This window comes from Stegostoma tigrinum, chromosome 23, assembly GCF_030684315.1.
Source record: "Stegostoma tigrinum isolate sSteTig4 chromosome 23, sSteTig4.hap1, whole genome shotgun sequence".
NCBI classification, from domain to species: Eukaryota; Metazoa; Chordata; class Chondrichthyes; order Orectolobiformes; family Stegostomatidae; genus Stegostoma; species Stegostoma tigrinum.
Genome location: NC_081376.1, coordinates 4,655,050 through 4,675,609, shown reverse-complemented (window position 1 = coordinate 4,675,609; position 20,560 = coordinate 4,655,050). Strand labels below are relative to the sequence as shown.

Here is a 20,560-nt window from a genome sequence, read left to right as displayed (position 1 = left end):
ATGCAAGCTAGATGGATAGGGCATGGGATAAGCATGGTTACAGGGATACACAGTGTCTGTGTGGGATGCCCTTCAGAGGGTTGGTGTGGACTCAATGGGCCAAATGGCCTGGTTCCATACAGTCGGCATTCTGTGATTCTAAGCGCAGGCAAATGGGACTAGTTCAATTTAGGAAACTTGGTTGGCACGGATGATCTGGGCCAGAGGGTCTGTTTCCGTGCTGTTCCCATGACTCTATGACATCAGTCAGTTCTGAGGTTAAATCAGTTCCGCAGATGAGTCATTTTGGATTTGAAACATTAACTCTGTTTCTCCTCCACAGATGCTCCCAAGCCTGCTGAGTTTCCCCAGAATTTATAATTCCTGGGGATGAAAGTTAGTTTCCCAATCCCTTACTATCTGCCTTGCTCAAATTTTCATCTATGCCCCTCCCATTCACAGTTCTTCCTTTGTTCATGCTATCTCTGAGCTGGCTTAAATCACATCACATTCCCAAACTGGGCCAAGCCGACAGAATGTTGTAGAATGTCTGAAATGCCCACTTCTGAAATGGAGCTGCGAATATCACAATGTCAATGTGCAGGCTCCTACCCACCCCTTATCCCTTGGCTCTGAAAGTCATCGGTGTGAGGTATGAGGGCTCAAATCTTGGATTTGGGTTCGGTCAACCAAAATTAAATCTATCTAATGCACTTCAGCAGAACATCATATAGTCACAGTATTGTTAAGCGCAGAAAGCAGCCATTCAGCCCATTACATCTGGACTGGTTCTTTGAATGAGCAGCTCACTTACTGCCATTCTCCTGCCTTCTTCCTGTAACCCTGCACATTTTTCACCTTTAGATAAACATCGAATTCCTTTCTGAAGGCCTCAGTTCAAACTACCTCCACCACACTCTCAGGTTGTAAATTCCAGACACTAACCACTCATTGAATGAGAAAAGTTTTTCATGGTGTAACTTTTGCTTCATTTACCAATTAATTTCAATCTGTTCCCCCGATTGTTTTCCAAGAGGGAAGGCTTCCCCTGTCTACTCTATCCAGACTCCTCTTGATCGTAAATATCTCTATCAAATCTCTTCCAAGCCTTCTCCTCCAAGAGAAATAGTCCCAACTACTCCAAATTGTCTTTGTAGATGAAGATCCTCAATTCTAAAACCACTCTTGTGACTCTTATCTACACTCCCTCCAATGTCTTCACATCTTCCCTAAAGTGTGTTGCTGGCGATCGGACTCAGTACACTAGCAAAGGTTGAAATAATGTCTTTAGAAGTTCCATATAATCTCCTGGCTCTTGTAGTCTACGCGTCTATTAGTAGAAGGAGTAGCACTCCAAAGCCTTGTGATGCCAAATAAACCTGTTGGACTATAAACTTGTGTTGGATGACTTCTGATTTATTAGTAAAGCCTAGGATAAACACCCTTGACTGCATCTCTTGCATTTCTCGCACCCAGCTCACACACCCCCTCCCCGCAATAACAACAAAGTCAGAATCCCCCTTGTCCTCACATTTCTCCCTACCAACCTCCGGGTTCAATGCATCATTCTCCGCGACTTCCACCACCTGCAACCTGACCTCACTACGAAGGATATTTTTCCCTCCTTAGCTCTTCTGGAGGGACTGCTCTCTCCGCGACTCCCTTGTCTGCTCCACACTCCCCACTAGCCCCATCACATCTGGCACTTTTCCCTGCAACAGCAGGAAGTACTACACCTGCCCCTACACCTTCCCCCTCACCCCCATCCCAGGCCCCAAGAAGGCCCCTTCCACATCAAGCAGATGTTCACCTGCACATCTACTAATGTGGTATACTGTATCCGCTGTACCCATTGTGGCCTCCTCGACATCAGGGAAACCAAGCGGAGGCTTGGAGATCACTTTGTGGAACACCTATGCCCAGTTCGTGACAACGACGACACCTCCCAGTCATGAACCACTTCAAGCCCCCCTCCCACTCCTTGGATGACATGTCCATCCTGGGTCTCCTCCAGTGCCACAACGATGCCACCCAGAAACTGGAGGAACAGCACCTCATATTCCACCTTGGGAGCCTACAACCCAATGGTCTTGATGTGGACTTTACAAGCTTGAAGATCTCCCCACCCCCAACCTCATCCCAAGATCAGCCCCTTTTGTCCCTGCCTCCTTGACCTGTGCATCTTCCCTCCCACCTATCCGCTCCCCCTTCACTGGCCAACGCACATCCCAACTCCCTCCCTACACTCACCTGTACAGGCTTCAACCCCACCCCCTTGACCTGTCCGTCTTCTCTCCACCTATCTGCTCTTCTATCCACCCTCTATCGTCGCCTCCCCCTCTCTCTATTTATTTCAGAACCCCCTTTCCCTCCCACCTTTTTCTAAAGAAGGGTCCAGACCCGAAATGTCAGCTTTCCTGCTCGTCTGATGCAGCTTGGCCTGCTGTGTTCATCCAGCTCTACACTGTGTTATCATAGGTCACTGTGTGTGTTAGAACAGGAAAATCCAGCTCAACTTCCCCTACCTCCCAACAGCATCACAAACTTTCTCTCTTCAGGTGCTTAGCTCAGTTGGCTGGACAGCTGGTTGACAATACAGAGTGATGCCAACGGCTTGGGTTCAATCCTGCACTAGCTGAGGTCACCATGAGGGACCCTCCTTCTTAAGCCCTCCCCTCACCTGAGGCATGGTGACCCTCCGGTTACTAGCCATCTCTGTCTCTCTCTCACATGTGGGTGCAGTGCTATGGTTCAGTGAGACTATGGCGACATTACCATTACCTTTTGCTCATCCAGTTCCCTTTCACTGGTCACAATGAACCTGCCTCCACCACTCACTCATGTAATGCAATCCAGAGCCTAATCCCTCAGTCTTCCAAAATAAAATTGGGAATTGTATCAAACAGTTCTGTGCCAGCTACTGGGAAAGACCAGTTACGTCTCTCGGCCAGCACTTGCCCAACTCAGTGGTTTTGATGGAAAGTACAACCCGACCCAGTAGAAGTTTGGAAGTTATTTCCCAGCTGCTGCCTGGCATTTACCATGTCAAATTCTACTTCCGTGTTTAATCCCATTCAAGAAATGAAAAAGAAAATTAAGCGGTAACTGTGCCTTTGGATGAGAGTGTAAATCAGATGAGAACAGAAGTGAAAATGTGAGATAACAAGGTGTAGAGCTGGATGAACACAGCAGGCCAAGCAGCATCAGAGGAGCAGGAAGGAAGAAGGGTCTAGGCCCGAAACGTCAGCTTTCCTGCTCCTCTGATGCTGCTTGGCCTGCTGTGTTCATCCAGCTCTACACCGTGTTATCTCAGATTCTCCAGCATTGGCAGTTCTTACTGTCTCAGAAGTGAAAATGTGCTTTGGTATCAGAACAGTAATACTTAATGGAGCTTTTTAATTAAAAATATTTTTCCTTGGAATAGGTGGTTCTACTAGCTTCTCTGAATTTGGATAAAGACCGACTGGACAGTGGAGTCCACCTCCAGCATCCATTCAAACTTTCTTTGAAGAAGTTTGAACTACAGTGTCTTTCTGAAAGAAAAGAACATAAATACAATCAAAAGGTTGGAATAGTGAACCAGAGGGGGGAGAGTTATCAATTGTCTTATGTATAATTTATTCCCCAGCATTCTTGCTAAACCACTTGCCCTTCATGCACAGCTTGTGGGCGTTACAGGCTAGACTAACATTTATTGCTCATCCCTAATTGCCGTTGAGAAGGTGATGGTGAGTGACTTATGGAACCACTGCAGTCCATTTAGTCTATGTACACCCACAAATCTGTTGTATAGAAACGTAGAAGATAGGAGCAGGAGCAGGCCATTCAGCCCTTTAAGTTTGCCCTGCAGGGATCAGCCTGTTCCCACTTTCTCCCCATAACTTTTAATCCCATTAAGCCTAACAACTATATCCAGCTCCTTCTTGAAAGTATTCAAAGTTTTGCCCTCATCTGCTTCTATGACAGAGAATTCCACAGGCTCTCCACTCTCTGGGTGAAGATATTTCTCCACTTGTCGTTGGAAGCTAGACAGGTCAGTCCTGTATACTGTGGAGTTTCAAAGAGGTAGAGGTGTCTTAATTGAAATATGTAAGATCCTGAGAGAACTGGGGCCATAGTTTAAAAATGAGAGGTCACCCATTAAAGACAGAGATTAGGAAACATTTTTTCCCCTCTCAAAAGGTTGAGAGTTTTTATCCTTCCCCAAAGGCAGTGATGTAGAATCTTTAAATATTTTTCAGGCAGAGGTAGATAGATTTTTGATGACCAAGGAAATGAAAGATTATCAGGGATGTGCAGGAAAGTAGAGTAGAGGTTAGAATCAGATCAGTCATCATCTTGTTGAATGATGGAGCAGGCTCACAGGGCCGAATGGACTTTTTCCGCACTGTAGGGATTCTGTGAGTGACCTACTCTTGTGTTTGTATGCGTGTAACTGGCCTATCCTGTATGCTTAGACTGCAACCCTTGCCTCTGGACTCCCTGGTCTTTGGGAAAACCATTCCTGCATTTACACTGTCTAGAATTTTACAGGTTTTTGGGAAGCAGTTCCAAGATATTGTGTCTGATGAGCAGATTTAAGGCAACACTGTTCCTATGCTTAGCGCACTAAATTATGATCTGAATCTAGGCTCTTGCCAGTCAGTTTTCTAACCCTTCCCTCGGTACTGCAGTTGATGTTTTTACATGAATGACAGTGGAAAGCTGAAATCTTTTGAACTCTTACCCGATTGAAAATGTCTCAGAAAGCATGTTGCCAAAGCAACCAAAGCCTTTAAATCTGATGGCTCCTGATTTATATGACTTAACTGAAGATTATAATTATTTTCTGTAAAAACAAATGTCATGTCATAGTGGCCAAAAGGAATTAATCTCTGGATTACAGCCTGACTCAGCACAGAATTTTCACTGCGTGGTGAGATCCTGCAACAAGAAATAAAATATGTGCAGTGCATTTGTGTGAAATCTTAAAAGAATGATTCATTGCGACATTATTACAATATTCACAACATTGAGTGATGCAGATCACACACTTAGCTTCTACAAGAGTTATTTACTTCAGTTACTAAACAATAGATTACCCATTTGCAGTGTCAGCACATACATATCGTTGAAAAAAAAGACAACACAGTGTGGAGCTGGAGGAACACTGTAGCTCAGGCAGCCTCAAAGGAGCAGTCAACTTTCCTGCTCCCCTGCTACTGCCTGACTTGCAGTGTTCCTTCAGCCCCACACTGTTGTCTCTGACACCAGCATTTTGCAGTTCTTGCTACCTCTCTTGCTGGAAAAAAAAGACAATTTTGTTGAAGCCTATCAGTCTGGTTTGCGTTGTGATGTACTTACATGTATGGAAGCGACATACGTTAAGATACAGCAAACAGAAAGAACATGGACATGCACCGCCCCTGTTTCAACTCAACAAAATAAGTAACAGCCATTATCTGACCATGCCTTGGCAAATCAGAGTCAAACTAGCACATTTAAATTTAAACAAAGCTTGGCGGCTAATCGTCGTTCATTTATATAAGTCGTGTATGCTCCGTGGCAATACTTCACCAGTCACAGTCCACTTGCCAACCAGTCAGCATACACTTCTGATCCAGATTTTATTGATGACAATTTTGTCCCTCCTTTACATTGGTGTTGTGTGAATTTCCTTAATGAAATAGACTTGACAAAACATATCTTGTTTTTCAGCAGTGCTCACGTGCTTTATCAAAATCAACTGTTGAAATATGTTTCAGGGATAGTAGGAACTGCAGATGCTGGTGAATCTGAGAAAACAAGGTGTAGAGCTGGATGAACACAGTAGGCCAAGCAGCATCAGAGGACTGAGAAGACTGACCCTTCAGAAGAAGGGTCTAGGCCTGAAACGTCAGCCTTCCTGCTCCTCTGATGCTGCTTGGCCTTCTGTGTTCATCCAGCTCTACACCTTGTTATCTCTGTTGAAATATGTACTGTTTGTTAATTTTTAAAAAAAGAAACATTTCCTCCATAAAGTGCTGTACCTCATGTCTCCTCAGAGAAGTTGCGGGTGGTCCTGTACAAAGTCCAGGGGCACACTGCCTGCCACCTACCCACCTTCCCAACCCACACTACATCCCCTCCAGTGCAGGAGACTAATATAGAGACCAGCCTGTGTACCATGGGTCAAGTCCCTCCACTTTCTCCCTGTACTTTGTCCCTTCTCCCTAGCCATGTCCACTCCATAGTCCACCCCACCCAAATCCTAACTCTTGCTGGGGCACCAACAAGATGCTTCCCCACTTCCTCCTAACTCTGGCTTCATGGCTTCTCACCATTGACAACTAACGTCCCGGTGGCTCGGACCAGGGAGCTGTCAGCTATTTGATTGGCCAGCAACTCCTTGGAGGGAGGCCCTACAAAGGTTGGTTTGTGGCAATCCATGAGAATTGGGTAAACCCACCCCTGATTGTTGTGTGGAGTGGCGGGATAGCAGAGACCCCAAGCATCAGCTCAAAGCACCTCACCTACAAAAGGGTTAATCTGTACACATTTTCTGTCCCATGAATTTCAAGCACAGTTGGATGATGGCACTGTGTCATACAAAATCAAATTAATAAATGCCCTCACAGAAGGAAAAAAAAGGATAAGTGGTGAGTGACAGATACAGGTTTGACTTTCTCTTATGCTTTAAAATCAAGCTTCAGTATAGCAGTTCAGCTCCATGTATTATTGGTTTCCCCTTCTGGGAAATGATAAATAGGTTAGGACCTTAAACATATGATTTTCCTTATTCATTCTGGGCAGTTTTTGAGCTACTCAACTTCAAGTATCACCCATACAAGTAGTCAGGCAGAAAGTGGAACACGCTGCAAAACCCAGCAAAACATTTCACATCTTCATGTTATCTAAAATTCATTTCCCCACCTCAATATTGTGACCCTGTCAGGGTCATTGTCATTCTAATTTACATTGGCTCCAGTCTGTTCCCCATTAATTGTTCCTGCTGCTGTTCCTGGCGGGATTGAATTTTAGTTCAACATGCAGACTTGGAGGTGACTATCTTTGACACTCAGGACTGTGTCCTGCGTAATCACCCAGTCAAGTTATCAAAGTTAAGATCAGACACTGTAAGATATCACTGAAGTGTGACTTGGAGCCTCAAATGTGTTTAACATAAAACTGAATTCTCATGTAAAGTGGAGCAACATTCAGTCTGACTAACGCTTGTTTAACCTTCTCTAGGCCCATGTTTCCTGGAATGGAGGCCAACCCGTTGATCTTAAATTCACATTAGAATACGCTTTGGAAAGCAACTTAACAACCTGGGACACATGTGTGGACTTTTCTTCAGGCCAGGTATTCCTTGGGTGAACCCCAATGAATTAACAGAATTTTCCTCTCCCTCTCTTTCTTCTGCACACTCCTTCCATTCCCTTGCATTTTCTTCCTCTTTCAATCCCTCTCCTCTTTTTTTTTGATTTTCCCCATTTTATTTGGGGTTGTCACAGAGGATTAACTGGGAATCTACTTTCTCTCCCACCCCCGTCACACTGTCTCTTCCATTTCCTTTTGGCTTTCCCCATGTTATTTGGTCTCACCACAATGAATTAACAGAACTGAGACTCTGTCTCTCACCCACATTGTCAGTTTCTGTCTCTTGCCTGTACTCTTCCCCCGCTTCTCTCTCTCTCGTACACTGTCTCTCACTTGTTCACCCCCTCTCCCCCTTCTCTCTCTCCCCCCTCTCTCTCTGCCCCCCCCATCTCTCCCCCTCGCCCTCTCTCTCTCCCCCCCACACTCTCTCTCTCTCCCCCCCCACACTCTCTCCCCCCCACACTCTCTCCCCCCCACACTCTCTCCCCCCCACACTCTCTCCCCCCCACACTCTCTCCCCCCGACACTCTCTCCCCCCGACACTCTCTCCCCCCCACACTCTCTCTCCCGCCCCCTCTCTCTCTCGCCCTCTCTCTCTCCCCCCTCTTCCCCAACTCTCTTCCCCCCTCCTCTGTTCCCCCCCCTTCCCCCCCTCTACCCCCCTTCCCCTCCCCCATTCCCCCCTCTTCCCCCCCTTCCCCCCTTCCCTCCCCACCCCCCCGTCGCCCCCTCTCTTCCCCCCCTCTTCCCCCCTTCCCCCCCTGTTCCACCCCTCTTCCCCCCTCTCTTCCCCCCTCTCTTCCCCCCTTCCCCCCCCTCTCTTCCCCCCCTCTTCCCCTCCCTTCCCCCCCTCCCTTCCCCCCCTTCTTCCCCCCCTTCCCCCTCTCTCTTCCCCCCTCTCTTCCCGCCCTTGCCCCCTTCCCCCCTCTCTTCCGTTCCCTCTCTTCCCCCCCTCTCTTCCCCTTCTTCCCCCCCTCTCTTCCCCCCTTCCACCCTTCCCCTCTCTCTCTTCCCCCCCCCTTCCCCCACTCTCCTCTCTTCCCCCCCTCTCTTCCCCCACTCTCTTCCCCCCTTCCCCCCTCTTCCCTTCCCTCTCTTCCCCCCCTCTCTTCCCCCCCTTCCCCCCTCTCTTTCACCCCCTCTTCCCTCTCTTCCCCCCCCACTCTCTAACCCCCCTCTCTTCCCCCCCTCTCTTCCCCTTCTTCCCCCCCTCTCTTCCCCCCTTCCCCCTTCCCCTCTCTCTCTTCCCCCCCCCTTCCCCCACTCTCCTCTCTTCCCCCCCCTCTCTTCCCCCACTCTCTTCCCCCCTTCCCCCCTCTTCCCTTCCCTCTCTTCCCCCCCTCTCTTCCCCCCCTTCCCCCCTCTCTTTCACCCCCTCTTCCCTCTCTTCCCCCCCCACTCTCTAACCCCCCCTCCCTTCCCCCCCTCCCTTCCCCCCCCTCCCTTCCCCCCCTCCCTTCCCCCCCTCCCTTCCCCCCCTCTTCCCCCCCCTTCCCCTCTTCCCCCCCTTCCCCCCTTTTCCCCCCCTCCCTTCACCCCCTTCCCCCCTCTTCCCCCCCTTCCCCCCTCTCTTCCCTCCCCGCTCTTCCCTCTCTTCCCCCCCTCTCTCCCCCCTCTCTCCCCCCCTCTCTCCCCCCCTCTCTTCCCCCCCCCTTCCCCCCTCTCTTCCCTCCCCTCTCTTCCCCCCCTCTCTTCCCTCTCTTCCCCCCTCTCTTCCCCCCTTCCACCCTCTTCCCTCCTTCCCCTCTTCCCCCCCTCTCTTCCCCCCCTCTCTTCCCCCCCTCTCTTCCCCCCCTCTCTTCCCCCCCTCTCTCTTCCCTCTCTTCCCCCCTCTCTTCCCTCCTTCCCCTCTTCCCCCCCTCTCTTCCCCCCCTCTCTTCCCCCCCTCTCTTCCCCCCCTCTCTTCCCCCCCTCTCTCTTCCCCCCTCTCTTCTCCCCCTTCCCCCTTCTTTTCCCCCCAATTCCCTCTCTTCCCCCCTCTCTCTTTCCCCCCCCTCTCTTCCCCCCTTCCCCCCCCTCTTCCCTCCTTTCCCCCCTTCCCCCCTCTCTTCCCCCCCTCTCTTCCCCCCCTCTCTTCCCCCCCTCTCTTCCCCCCCTCTCTTCCCCCCCTCTCTTCCCCCCCCTCTCTTCCCCCCCCTCTCTTCCCCCCCTCTCTTCCCCCCCTCTCTTCCCCCCCTCTCTTCCCCCCCTCTCTTCCCCCACTCTCTTCCCCCACTCTCTTCCCCCACTCTCTTCCCCCACTCTCTTCCCCCCTTCCCCCCTCTTCTCTTCCCTCTCTTCCGCCCCCTCTTCCCCCCACTCTCCTCTCTTCCCCCCCTCTCTTCCCCCCCTTCCCCTCTTCCCCCCCTCTCTTTCACCCCCTCTTCCCTCTCTTCCCCCCCACTCTCTTCCCCCACTCTCTTCCCCCACTCTCTTCCCCCACTCTCTTCCCCCACTCTCTTCCCCCCCTCTCTTCCCCCCTCTCTTCCCCCCTCTCTTCCCCCCTCTCTTCCCCCCCTCTCTTCCCCCCTCTCTTCCCCCCTCTCTTCCCCCCTCCCTTCCCCCCTCTCTTCCCCCCCTCTCTTCCCCCCTCTCTTCTCCCCCCTCTCTTCCCCCCCCTTCCCCCCTCTCTTTCAGCCCCTAGTCCCTCTCTTCCCCCCCCACTCTCTTCCCCCACCTCTCTTCCCCCCCTTCCCCCCCCTCTCTTCCCCCCCTCTCTTCCCCCCCTCTCTTCCCCCCCTTCCCCACTTCCCCCCCTTCCCCCCTCTCTTCCCTCCCCTCTCTTCCCCCCCTCTCTTCCCTCTCTTCCCCCCTCTCTTCCCCCCTTCCACCCTCTTCCCTCCTTCCCCTCTTCCCCCCCTCTCTTCCCCCCCTCTCTTCCCCCCCTCTCTTCCCCCCCTCTCTTCCCCCCCTCTCTTCCCCCCCTCTCTTCCCCCCTCTCTTCCCCCCCTCTCTCTTCCCTCTCTTCCCCCCTCTCTTCCCCCCTTCCACCCTCTTCCCTCCTTCCCCTCTTCCCCCCCTCTCTTCCCCCCCTCTCTTCCCCCCCTCTCTTCCCCCCTCTCTTCCCCCCCCTCTCTTCCCCCCCTCTCTCTTCCCCCTCCCTCTCTTCCCCCCCTCTCTCTTCCCCCCTCTCTTCTCCCCCTTCCCCCTTCTTTTCCCCCCAATTCCCTCTCTTCCCCCCTCTCTCTTCCCCCCCCCTCTCTTCCCCCCTCTCTTCCCCCCCCCCTCTTCCCCCCTCCCTTCCCCCCCTCTCTTCCCCCCCTCTCTTCCCCCCCTCTCTTCCCCCCCCTCTCTTCCCCCCTCTCTTCCCCCCCTCTCTTCCCCCCCTCTCTTCCCCCCCTCTCTTCCCCCACTCTCTTCCCCCCTTCCCCCCTCTTCTCTTCCCTCTCTTCCGCCCCCTCTTCCCCCCACTCTCCTCTCTTCCCCCCCTCTCTTCCCCACTTCCCCTCTTCCCCCCCTCTCTTTCACCCCCTCTTCCCTCTCTTCCCCCCCCCACTCTCTTCCCCCACTCTCTTCCCCCACTCTCTTCCCCCCCCTCTCTTCCCCCCTCTCTTCCCCCCCCCTCTTCCCCCCTCCCTTCCCCCCTCTCTTCCCCCCCTCTCTTCCCCCCTCTCTTCTCCCCCCCTCTCTTCCCCCCCTTCCCCCCTCTCTTTCAGCCCCTAGTCCCTCTCTTCCCCCCCCCACTCTCTTCCCCCCCCTCTCTTCCCCCCCTTCCCCCCCCTCTCTTCCCCCCCTCTCTTCCCCCCCTCTCTTCCCCCCCTTCCCCACTTCCCCCCCTTCCCCCCTTCTTCCCCCCTCTCTTCCCCCTTCCCCCCTCTCTTCCCTCTCTTCCCCCCCCTTCCCCCCCTCTTCCCCCCTCTCCCCCCCTTCCCCCCTGTCTTCCCCCTCTCTCTTCCCCCTCTCTCTTCCCCCTCTCTCTTGCCCCCTCTCTCTTGCCCCCTCTCTCTTGCCCCCTCTCTCTTGCCCCCTCTCTCTTCTCCCCTCTCTCTTCTCCCCTTCTCTTCCCCCCCTTCCCCCCTCTTCCCCCCTTCCCCCCCTTCCCCCCTGTCTTCCCCCTCTCTCTTCCACCTCTCTCTTCCACCTCTCTCTTCCCCCTCTCTCTTCCCCCTCTCTCTTCCCCCTCTCTCTTCCCCCTCTCTCTTCCCCCTCTCTCTTGCCCCCTCTCTCTTGCCCCCCTCTCTCTTTCCCCCCCTTCCCCCTTCCCCCGTCTCTTCCCCCCCTTCCCCCCGTCCCTTCCCCCCCTCTCCTCTCTTCCCCCCCTCCCCCTTCCCCCCATCTCTTCCCCCCTTCCCTCTCTTCCCCCCCTCTCTCTTCCCCCCTCTCTTCCTCCTCTTCCCCCCTTCCCCCCCTCTTCCCCCACCTCTTCCTCCCCTTCCCACACCTCTTCCCCCCTTCCCTCCTTCCCCCTCTCTCTTCCCCCTCTCTCTTCCCCCCCTTCCCCTCTCTCCCCCCCTCTCTTCCCCCCCTCTCTTCCCCCCTCTCTCTTCCCCCCTCTCTTCCCCCCCTTCCCCCCCTTCCCCCCCTCCCCCTTCCCCCCTCTCTTCCCCCCTTCCCACTCTTCCCCCCCTCCCTCTCTTCCCCCCCTTCCCTCTCTTCCCCCCTCTCTCTTCCCCCCCTCTTTCTTCCCCCCTCTCTCTTCCCCCCCTCTCTCTTCCCCCCTCTCTTCTCCCCCTTCCCCCTTCTCTTCCCCCCACTTCCCTCTCTTCCCCCCTCTCTCTTCCCCCCTTCCCCCCCTCTTCCCCCCTTCCCCCCTTCCCCCCTCTCTTCCCCCCCTCTCTTCCCCCCCCTCCCCCCTCTCTTTCAGCCCCTCTTCCCTCTCTTCCCCCCCAACTCTCTTCCCCCCCCTCTCTTCCCCCCCCTTCCCCCCCCTCTCCCCCCTCTTTTCCCCCCCTCTCTTCCCCCCCTTCCCCCGCTCTTCCCCCCCCTCTTCCCCCCCTCTCTTCCCCCCCTCTCTTCCCCCCTCTCTTCCCCCCCTCTCTTCCCCCCCTCTCTTCCCCCCCTCTCTTCCCCCCCCTCTCTTCCCCCCCTCTCTTCCCCCCCCTTCCCCCCTCTCTTCCCTCCCCTCTCTTCCCTCTCTTCCCCCCTCTCTCTTCCCCCCTCTCTCTTCCCCCCTCTCTCTTCCCCCCTCTCTCTTCCCCCCTCTCTCTTCCCCCCTCTCTTCCCTCTCTTCCCTCTCTTCCCTCTCTTCCCCCCTCTCTTCCCTCCCCTCTCTTCCCTCCCCTCTCTTCCCCCCTCTCTCTTCCCCCCTCTCTCTTCCCCCCTTCTCTTCCCCCCCTTTCCCTTTCCCTCTTCCCCCTCTCTCTTCCCCCTCTCTCTTCCCCCTCTCTCTTGCCCCCTCTCTCTTGCCCCCTCTCTCTTCCCCCCATCTCTCTTTCCCCCCGTCCCCCCTTCCCCCGTCTCTTCCCCCCCTTCCCCCCGTCCCTTCCCCCCCCTCCTCTCTTCCCCCCCCTCTCTTCCCCCCCTCCCCCCCTTCCCCCCATCTCTTCCCCCCCTCTCTTTTCCCCCCTCTTCCCCCCTCTCTTCCCCCCCTTCCCCCCCCTTCCCCCACCTCTTCCCCCCCTTCCCCCACCTCTTCCCCCCCTTCCCCCCCTTCCCCCCTCTCTTCCCCCTCTCTCTTCCCCCCGCCTTCCCCTCTCTTCCCCCCCCTTCCCCCCCTCTCTTCCCCCACCTCTTCCCCCCCTTCCCCCCTCTCTTCCCCCCCTTCCCTCGCTTCCCCCCTCCCGCTCTTCCCCCCCTTCCCTCTCTTCCCCCCTCTTCTCCCCCTCTCTTCCCCCACCTCTTCCCCCCTTCCCCCCTTCCCCCCTCTCTTCCCCCCCTTCCCTCGCTTCCCCCCTCCCGCTCTTCCCCCCTTCCCTCTCTTCCCCCCCCTCTTCCCCCCCTCTCTTCCCCCCCCCTCTTCCCCCCTCTCTTCTCCCCCTTCCCCCTTCTCTTCCCCCCACTTCCCTCTCTTCCCCCCTCTCTCTTCCCCCCTCTCTCTTCCCCCCTCTCTCTTCCCCCCTCTCTCTTCCCCCCTCTCTCTTCCCCCTCTCTCTTCCCCCCCTCTCTTCCCCCCCTCTCTTCCCCCCTTCCCCCCCCTTCCCCCCTATCTTCCCCCCCTCTCTTCCCCCCCTCTCTTCCTCCCCTCTCTTCCCCCCCCTCTCTTCCCCCCCCTCTCTTCCCCCCCCTCTCTCCCCCCCCCTCTTCCCCCCTCTCTCTTTCCCCCCTCTCTCTTTCCCCCCTCTCTCTTTCCCCCCTCTCTCTTCCCCCCCTCTCTCTTCCCCCCCTCTCTCTTTCCCCCCTCTCTCTTCCCCCCCTCTCTCTTTCCCCCCTCTCTCATTCCCCCCTCTCTCTTCCTCCCCTCTCTCTTCCCCCCCTCTCTCTTCCCCCCACCTCTTTCCCCCCTTCTCCCCCTCCGTCTCTCCCCCCTCTCTCTCTCTCACCCTCTTTCTCTCTCTCTCTCTCGCCCTCTCTCTCACCCTCTCTCTCGCCCTCTCTCTCGCCCTCTCTCTCGCCCTCTTTCTCTCGCCCTCTCTCTCGCCCTCTCTCTCGCCCTCTCTCTCGCCCTCTTTCTCTCGCCCTCTTTCTCTCGCCCTCTCTCTCGCCCTCTCTCTCGCCCTCTCTCTCGCCCTCTTTCTCTCGCCCTCTCTCTCGCCCTCTCTCTCGCCCTCTCTCTCGCCCTCTCTCTCGCCCTCTCTCTCGCCCTCTCTCTCGCCCTCTCTCTCGCACTCTCTCTCCCCCCCCGCCCCATCCCTCTCCCCTCTGACCCTGCTTTCTCTCTATCAATCTCTCTTTCTCTCCTCCATTAACTTCTCCCTGTAATTTTAAGGTTGCCATAACAAATGAACAGGACTGGGAGGGATGTTCCAAAAATTTCTCGCGTCATAACAGATAAACATCCTTATTTATTACGCTGTTAAAGATTTTCTTTGAAGTAAACCATATTTGGAGAAGATAAGACATTCCTCAGTAAAAATAACAGACTAGATTGTGATCCAGGTATTGATCAGCTGAGAACTGCCGTGAACAGTGTAGAAAATTGCTGAGGTATGTCCCGTACAGAAAAAGTGGTCAAATTCAACCAGCCAATTACCACTCCATCAGCCCACTCTCAATCATAAGTAAAGTGATGGAAGATGTTGATAGCAGAACAAACAAGCAACACTTACTCAGCAGTAACCTGCTCACTGACATTCAATATGGGTTCTATCAGACCCATTCAGCTCCGGACTTCATTATAGTCTTGCGGGGACAAAAGAGCTGAATTCCAGAGGTGAAGTGAGAATGGCAGCCTTCAACAGCAAGGTCACTTTTGATCATGAGAAGTATCGAGGACCCCAGCAAAACTGGGGTCCATGGGAATCAGGAAAAGCTTCTGTTGGGTGGAGTCACACCTTGCACAAAGAAAAATGGTTGTATCCTGGAAGGTGACTAAGATGTTAAAAGCGGGCCCTGTTGCATCCCTACCCCTGGACCAAGAGGTCCAGGTTCAAGTCCCACCTCCTCCAGAGGTGAGTAACAGCAGCTCTGAACAGGTTGCTTAGAAAAATGGGTTAAATAACAATGAAGAGAGCTTAAGAGCCTCAGAGAAGATTGCTTGCTCACAGGTGAGGTAATTGTAAAAGCAAAGTACAGCAGATTCTGGAAATCTGTAATAAAACCAGAAAGTACTGGAGAAACTCAGCAGCATCTGTGGGAAACAGAGTTAATGTTTCATTGATAATAATAATTACAATCAGGATTAGCTAGGATTCGAATATATCTGTCTTGTTTGTCCAAAACATGTGTGAAATGATGGAGATTGGTACCAATAGTTACAGATGATGCAGATCATTTAGATTGTTCAGTGGATATGGTGAAGAAATGCCAAGTCATCTGATCCAAGCTCATCCACCCAGGAAGAAAAGTGATAGCTCCATGTCATTCTATCTGGTTGTTACTTCATTTTTTTCCTCCCTAGATCACCCTCTAACACCCTACCTCAATTCTGAATGTTCTCAATGAGCCACTGAACATACATTATCTGCGACTGGTTCTGAATTTGCCACAGTTCAGTTTGAATTCCTCTCCAGTGCTATCATTCAAATTGAAACTATAGTTGTCTATTGGATACCAAACATAATCTTACTCCTTTGTGATGTTCCTCCCAGTTACCTCCTTAAGGCTATCAGTAACACAGCAATCCACTGAAATGGGAAAATTCAAACATCTGTAGCCTATTGAAAATTGTGCATTATCCTCACTGGAGGCTAAAGAATGTTCATGTACCAGCAGAGGGAGTCTGTTGGGGAAGATGCTAATAAACGTAGATCCATAGTAGTTATACTTCTCAGTGTTTCTGGTGAATATATACAGATTTCTGTCTCAAGAATATCCCATCCTCCAATTTAGTTTTCTCATAAGACAATAGAATGATGGCCAATAGTAATTAAAAGAGTGAAGTAGGACTAATTTATAATAATAGTCTGATTTTCTTACAGTCACTGAAATATTTCCATTGTGTTTATCCAGCTGCAGCCCTTGCTTCTGATTCAATCTGTACACAGTTGTGGATCGGTCATGTCCACCCAAAACTCTTTCACTGAGAGCATGGAGCTCCATTGGAGTGACAGGAAAATCAATCAAAGCTTTGAATATCAGGTAAAGTATCTCAACAAGGAAGTAATCTCTTTGTACACTTTACGAATGTAATGTAGTCTTAGTGCCTTTTGTATAGCTGCATCCATATTCTAAAATTTGAGTTTAATTGCATGTCAAACTTATACATCTCAGGCATTTTGATTTTGTGTTCGATTGCAAATATAATTCTACATCTGAACAGCAAACACCCACGAACCTTTCAGTGATTTGAATAACATTGGAGAATAGTGACAATATTTACATGAAGTGATTACATGGTATCACACGACTACTAATGTATCTATGACCATTAGGAGTGAAATTCCTCTTTAGGAGATGATGTAAAATGGACAAGCCAAAAAGACCCCAGTTCGATGTGAACTCAATGATGGGCAACATCAGGTAGAATTGCAGCATGCAGTAACTCCCCAGGCCATTATTAACCTCACTAAACTTACCATGATGATTGTTTTATTTCAGTCATATTCATAGAATCATACAGCACTGAAACAGATCCAAACAGTCCATGCTGAGCATAACCTCAAACTAAACTAGTCCCACCTGCCTGCTTCTGGCCCATATCCCTCCAGACCTTTCCTATTCAGGTATTTATCTAAGTATCTTTTGAATGTTGTAACTGTGCCCGCATCTACCACTTCCTCAGGAAGTTCATTTCACACGCAAATCACAGCCTGTGTAAAAAAAAAAAGTCCCCCCCATGTATTTCTTAAATCTCTCACCTTAAAATTGTGCTCCTTTAGTCTTGAAATCCCCCATCCTAGGGAAAAGACAGCCTACCATTGACTCTGTCTATCACTCCTCATGATCCTGTAGGTCTCGAGAAGGTCACCTCTTAAACACTGCGGGCAGAATGTTTATTTCCAAGTGTGTGTTGTGAGACTGTGTTTGGTGGTGACAACACTGCACTCCTAACAGTGAGATAAGTCACCCAATCACCCACCAATCCATTCATTAACAGCTGACGGGTACTTTACCCTGCCATAAGCCTTGACACTGTTGATGTTTGGGGGTCACAGGGAGACGGGCAGTAATATGACTCAATACTGAACTCTTCATGGCCTTAGTTGGTGTCGAGTCAGGGATGATCTTCTAGTCTAGCACTTAATTACTGAGGTGACAAGAACAGGTTGTGTTTCCTCCCCAAGCCAACATACCCCATTATTTCCCCTTCTGACTTCCTTCAAGGAAGGGAAATTGTAACCTCAATATTTTATGCAGTTACCACATTAATATAGTAATGATTGGCCTGCTTTTCCACTCTGACAGTAATGGAGCTAGCTCCAAGTACTCCCATAGATAATCATTACGCTTATGTAGGGTTCTGGTTATTTTCTCATGGGCGGCTGAAGAGTTCCTGTGTTTCAAAGTTAGCAGATGTTAGTCTAGTCGCACATTCCAAATCCACGCCTCACTCACCAGCAATGTATCATCGAAGACACCGCACGGCGCTGGGAATTCTGGAGGCAACTGTTTATTAAAAAGCAACTGATCGGGATGGACTGCTGCCATTTGTCATGTGTTTTCCACTTCCTACAGAATAACAGACCAATGAGACCAGACAGCATCGGGATTGCTGCCACTTTCTCCAATGTTTTCCAGTCCTCTTGTGAAAGGCAGGACATTTTTGGGAAGATCCAAACTGATTATCGTGACCAGCTGCATCACTATCTGAAATTGGCCCTCTGCAACATGTCAAATGTGCGAGTTGTTTTGATTTCATTTTAACTATTGCATCTATGATTTTGTTTCATCTTCATTTATCTTGCTTTTTAAGATTGACCCAAAATTTTAATCCTATTTCTTTAAGATTCAGCATTACCATCTGAAATTCTAGGGTCTATTGTTGGTTGTAATTTTTTTTGATTCAGATTGTGTTGTGGGATCAGTTTGTAAAACCAAGAAACTCGGGGTGAGGGGAGGGAATGAGAATCGGGAGCGGCCTCACCATGTGGGCAGGTGCCATGGTCCATAAGACCATAAGACTTTGGAGCAGAAGTAGCCATTCGGTCCATTGAATGGCAGAGCAGGTTCAATGAGGTGGCCCATCCTTGTTATGCACTATCTGCCCATTGAAGGTGACCACGAGCAGTAGGGTCTTCCCCCATGCCAGAAGCCCCCCACCCTCACTGATCATGGCATTCTTATCCCATTTGCCTGTGTTCCAGGACTCCAATGATGATCCCGCCATTGTGGGTCCTGCTGCAGTACCAGAAGTGACCACCATTCCTGGTGGATAATAATCCCCTTATCCTGAAACCTTACCTCAAGACCAGCAAACACTATCTCTGAAGCACAACTTCCTCACTTTCAAATTGTAGCCTCCTTAAGACAGGTCTACATACCATACAGCTTTTTAGATTGCTAGTTTGCACCTGTCTGTGAATTTTTAATAACTTAATTGGCTTTCTTTGACAGGCTCTAGTTTCCCATCATTTGGGGAGTTTAAAAATCCCTTCATCTCTCTTGTTCTGTTTATTAATTGCCATTTAAGAATGGCCACTTGGTTGCAGCAGCAGATGCCCTTGCAGTAATCTGCACAGATGATGGGTTTAGGTCTACAATAAATTAGATCTGATTTCAAATGTGATCTTGAGTCCTGTGAAGAAAAAGCTGGTTGTGTCTAAATTGTAACCAAACCAACAAGGCCCTCCGCTTCTTCCTGTCCCGCAGGCCCGACCAGGCCCCCTCCACCGACACTCTCATCCGCCTAGCGGAACTCGTCCTCACACTCAACAACTTCTCTTTTGACTCCTCCCACTTCCTACAGACTAAGGGGGTGGCCATGGGCACCCGCATGGGCCCCAGCTATGCCTGCCTCTTTGTAGGTTACGTGGAACAGTCCATCTTCCGCACCTACACAGGCCCCAAACCCCACCTCTTCCTCCGGTACATTGATGACTGTATCGGCGCCGCCTCTTGCTCCCCAGAGGAGCTCGAACAGTTCATCCACTTCACCCACACCTTCCACCCCAACCTTCAGTTCACCTGGGCCATCTCCAGCACATCCCTCACCTTCCTGGACCTCTCAGTCTCCATCTCAGGCAACCAGCTTGTAACTGATGTCCATTTCAAGCCCACCGACTCCCACAGCTACCTAGAATACACCTCCTCCCACCCACCCTCCTGCAAAAATTCCATCCCCTATTCCCAATTCCTCCGCCTCCGCCGCATCTGCTCCCACGATAAGACATTCCACTCCCGCACATCCCAGATGTCCAAGTTCTTTAAGGACCGCAACTTCCCCCCCACGGTGATTAAGAACGCCCTTGACCGCGTCTCCCGCATTTCCCGCGACACATCCCTCACACCCCGCCCCCGCCACAACCGCCCCAAGAGGATCCCCCTCGTTCTCACACACCACCCTACCAACCTCCGGATACAACGCATTATCCTCCGACACTTCCGCCATTTACAATCCGACCCCACCACCCAAGACATTTTTCCATCCCCACCCCTGTCTGCTTTCCGGAGAGACCACTCTCTCCGTGACTCCCTTGTTCGCTCCACACTGCCCTCCAACCCCACCACACCCGGCACCTTCCCCTGCAACCGCAGGAAATGCTACACTTGTCCCCACACCTCCTCCCTCACCCCCATCCCAGGCCCCAAGATGACATTCCACATTAAGCAGAGGTTCACCTGCACATCTGCCAATGTGGTATACTGCATCCACTGTACCCGGTGCGGCTTTCTCTACATTGGGGAAACCAAGCGGAGGCTTGGGGACCGCTTTGCAGAACACCTCCGCTCAGTTCGCAACAAACAACTGCACCTCCCAGTCGCAAACCATTTCCACTCCCCCTCCCATTCTCTTGATGACATGTCCATCATGGGCCTCCTGCACTGCCACAATGATGCCACCCGAAGGTTGCAGGAACAGCAACTCATATTCCGCCTGGGAACCCTGCAGCCATATGGTATCAATGTGGACTTCACCAGTTTCAAAATCTCCCCTTCCCCCACTGCATCCCTAAACCAGCCCAGTTCATCCCCTCCCCCCACTGCACCACACAACCAGCCCAGCTCTTCCCCCCCACCCACTGCATCCCAAAACCAGTCCAACCTGTCTCTGCCTCCCTAACCGGTTCTTCCTCTCACCCATCCCTTCCTCCCACCCCAAGCCGCACCCCCAGCTACCTACTAACCTCATCCCACCTCCTTGACCTGTCCGTCTTCCCTGGACTGACCTATCCCCTCCCTACCTCCCCACCCACACCTTCTCCACCTATCTTCTTTACTCTCCATCTTCGGTCCGCCTCCCCCTCTCTCCCTATTTATTCCAGTTCCCTCCCCCCATCCCCCTCTCTGATGAAGGGTCTAGGCCTGAAACGTCAGCTTTTGTGCTCCTGAGATGCTGCTTGGCCTGCTGTGTTCATCCAGCCTCACATTTTATTACCATTCCTGGTGGCACTGTTGGTAATGGAAACTTGTTGGTCTCTGACTTGGCTGGCAGCTGTTGTTATTGGGACATCTGCTCGAGAAGGAGATATCGATGTGGGAAATTCCCCTGTGGGAACCAGAAACCGTTACAGACGTGAGATTATTCCGGCTTTCCAGTGGGTGGACAGTTCCAATGCTTTATACAGAGGTGGTACTCTGCTTGAATGGTCACTCTGAAGGCCCAAGAGACATAGCTGTTGGGTGG

General features: G+C 52.1%; 1 protein-coding gene and 1 long non-coding RNA gene across 5 annotated transcripts in view; one reads left to right on the top strand and one right to left on the bottom strand.

The window, feature by feature from the left end:
* LOC132210893 (uncharacterized) overlaps window positions 1-20,560 on the bottom strand; it is a 297,035-nt gene that overhangs the window by 186,386 nt on the left and 90,089 nt on the right. The window lies entirely within an intron of this gene.
* LOC125462404 (uncharacterized) overlaps window positions 1-20,560 on the top strand; it is a 347,507-nt gene that overhangs the window by 265,527 nt on the left and 61,420 nt on the right. Inside the window, exons 56-59 of the mRNA XM_059653886.1 lie at window positions 3,404-3,544; window positions 7,189-7,302; window positions 15,787-15,915; window positions 17,452-17,613. Of these exons, the coding sequence (XP_059509869.1) occupies window positions 3,404-3,544; window positions 7,189-7,302; window positions 15,787-15,915; window positions 17,452-17,613 (546 nt within the window). The remainder of the gene's footprint in view (window positions 1-3,403; window positions 3,545-7,188; window positions 7,303-15,786; window positions 15,916-17,451; window positions 17,614-20,560) is intronic.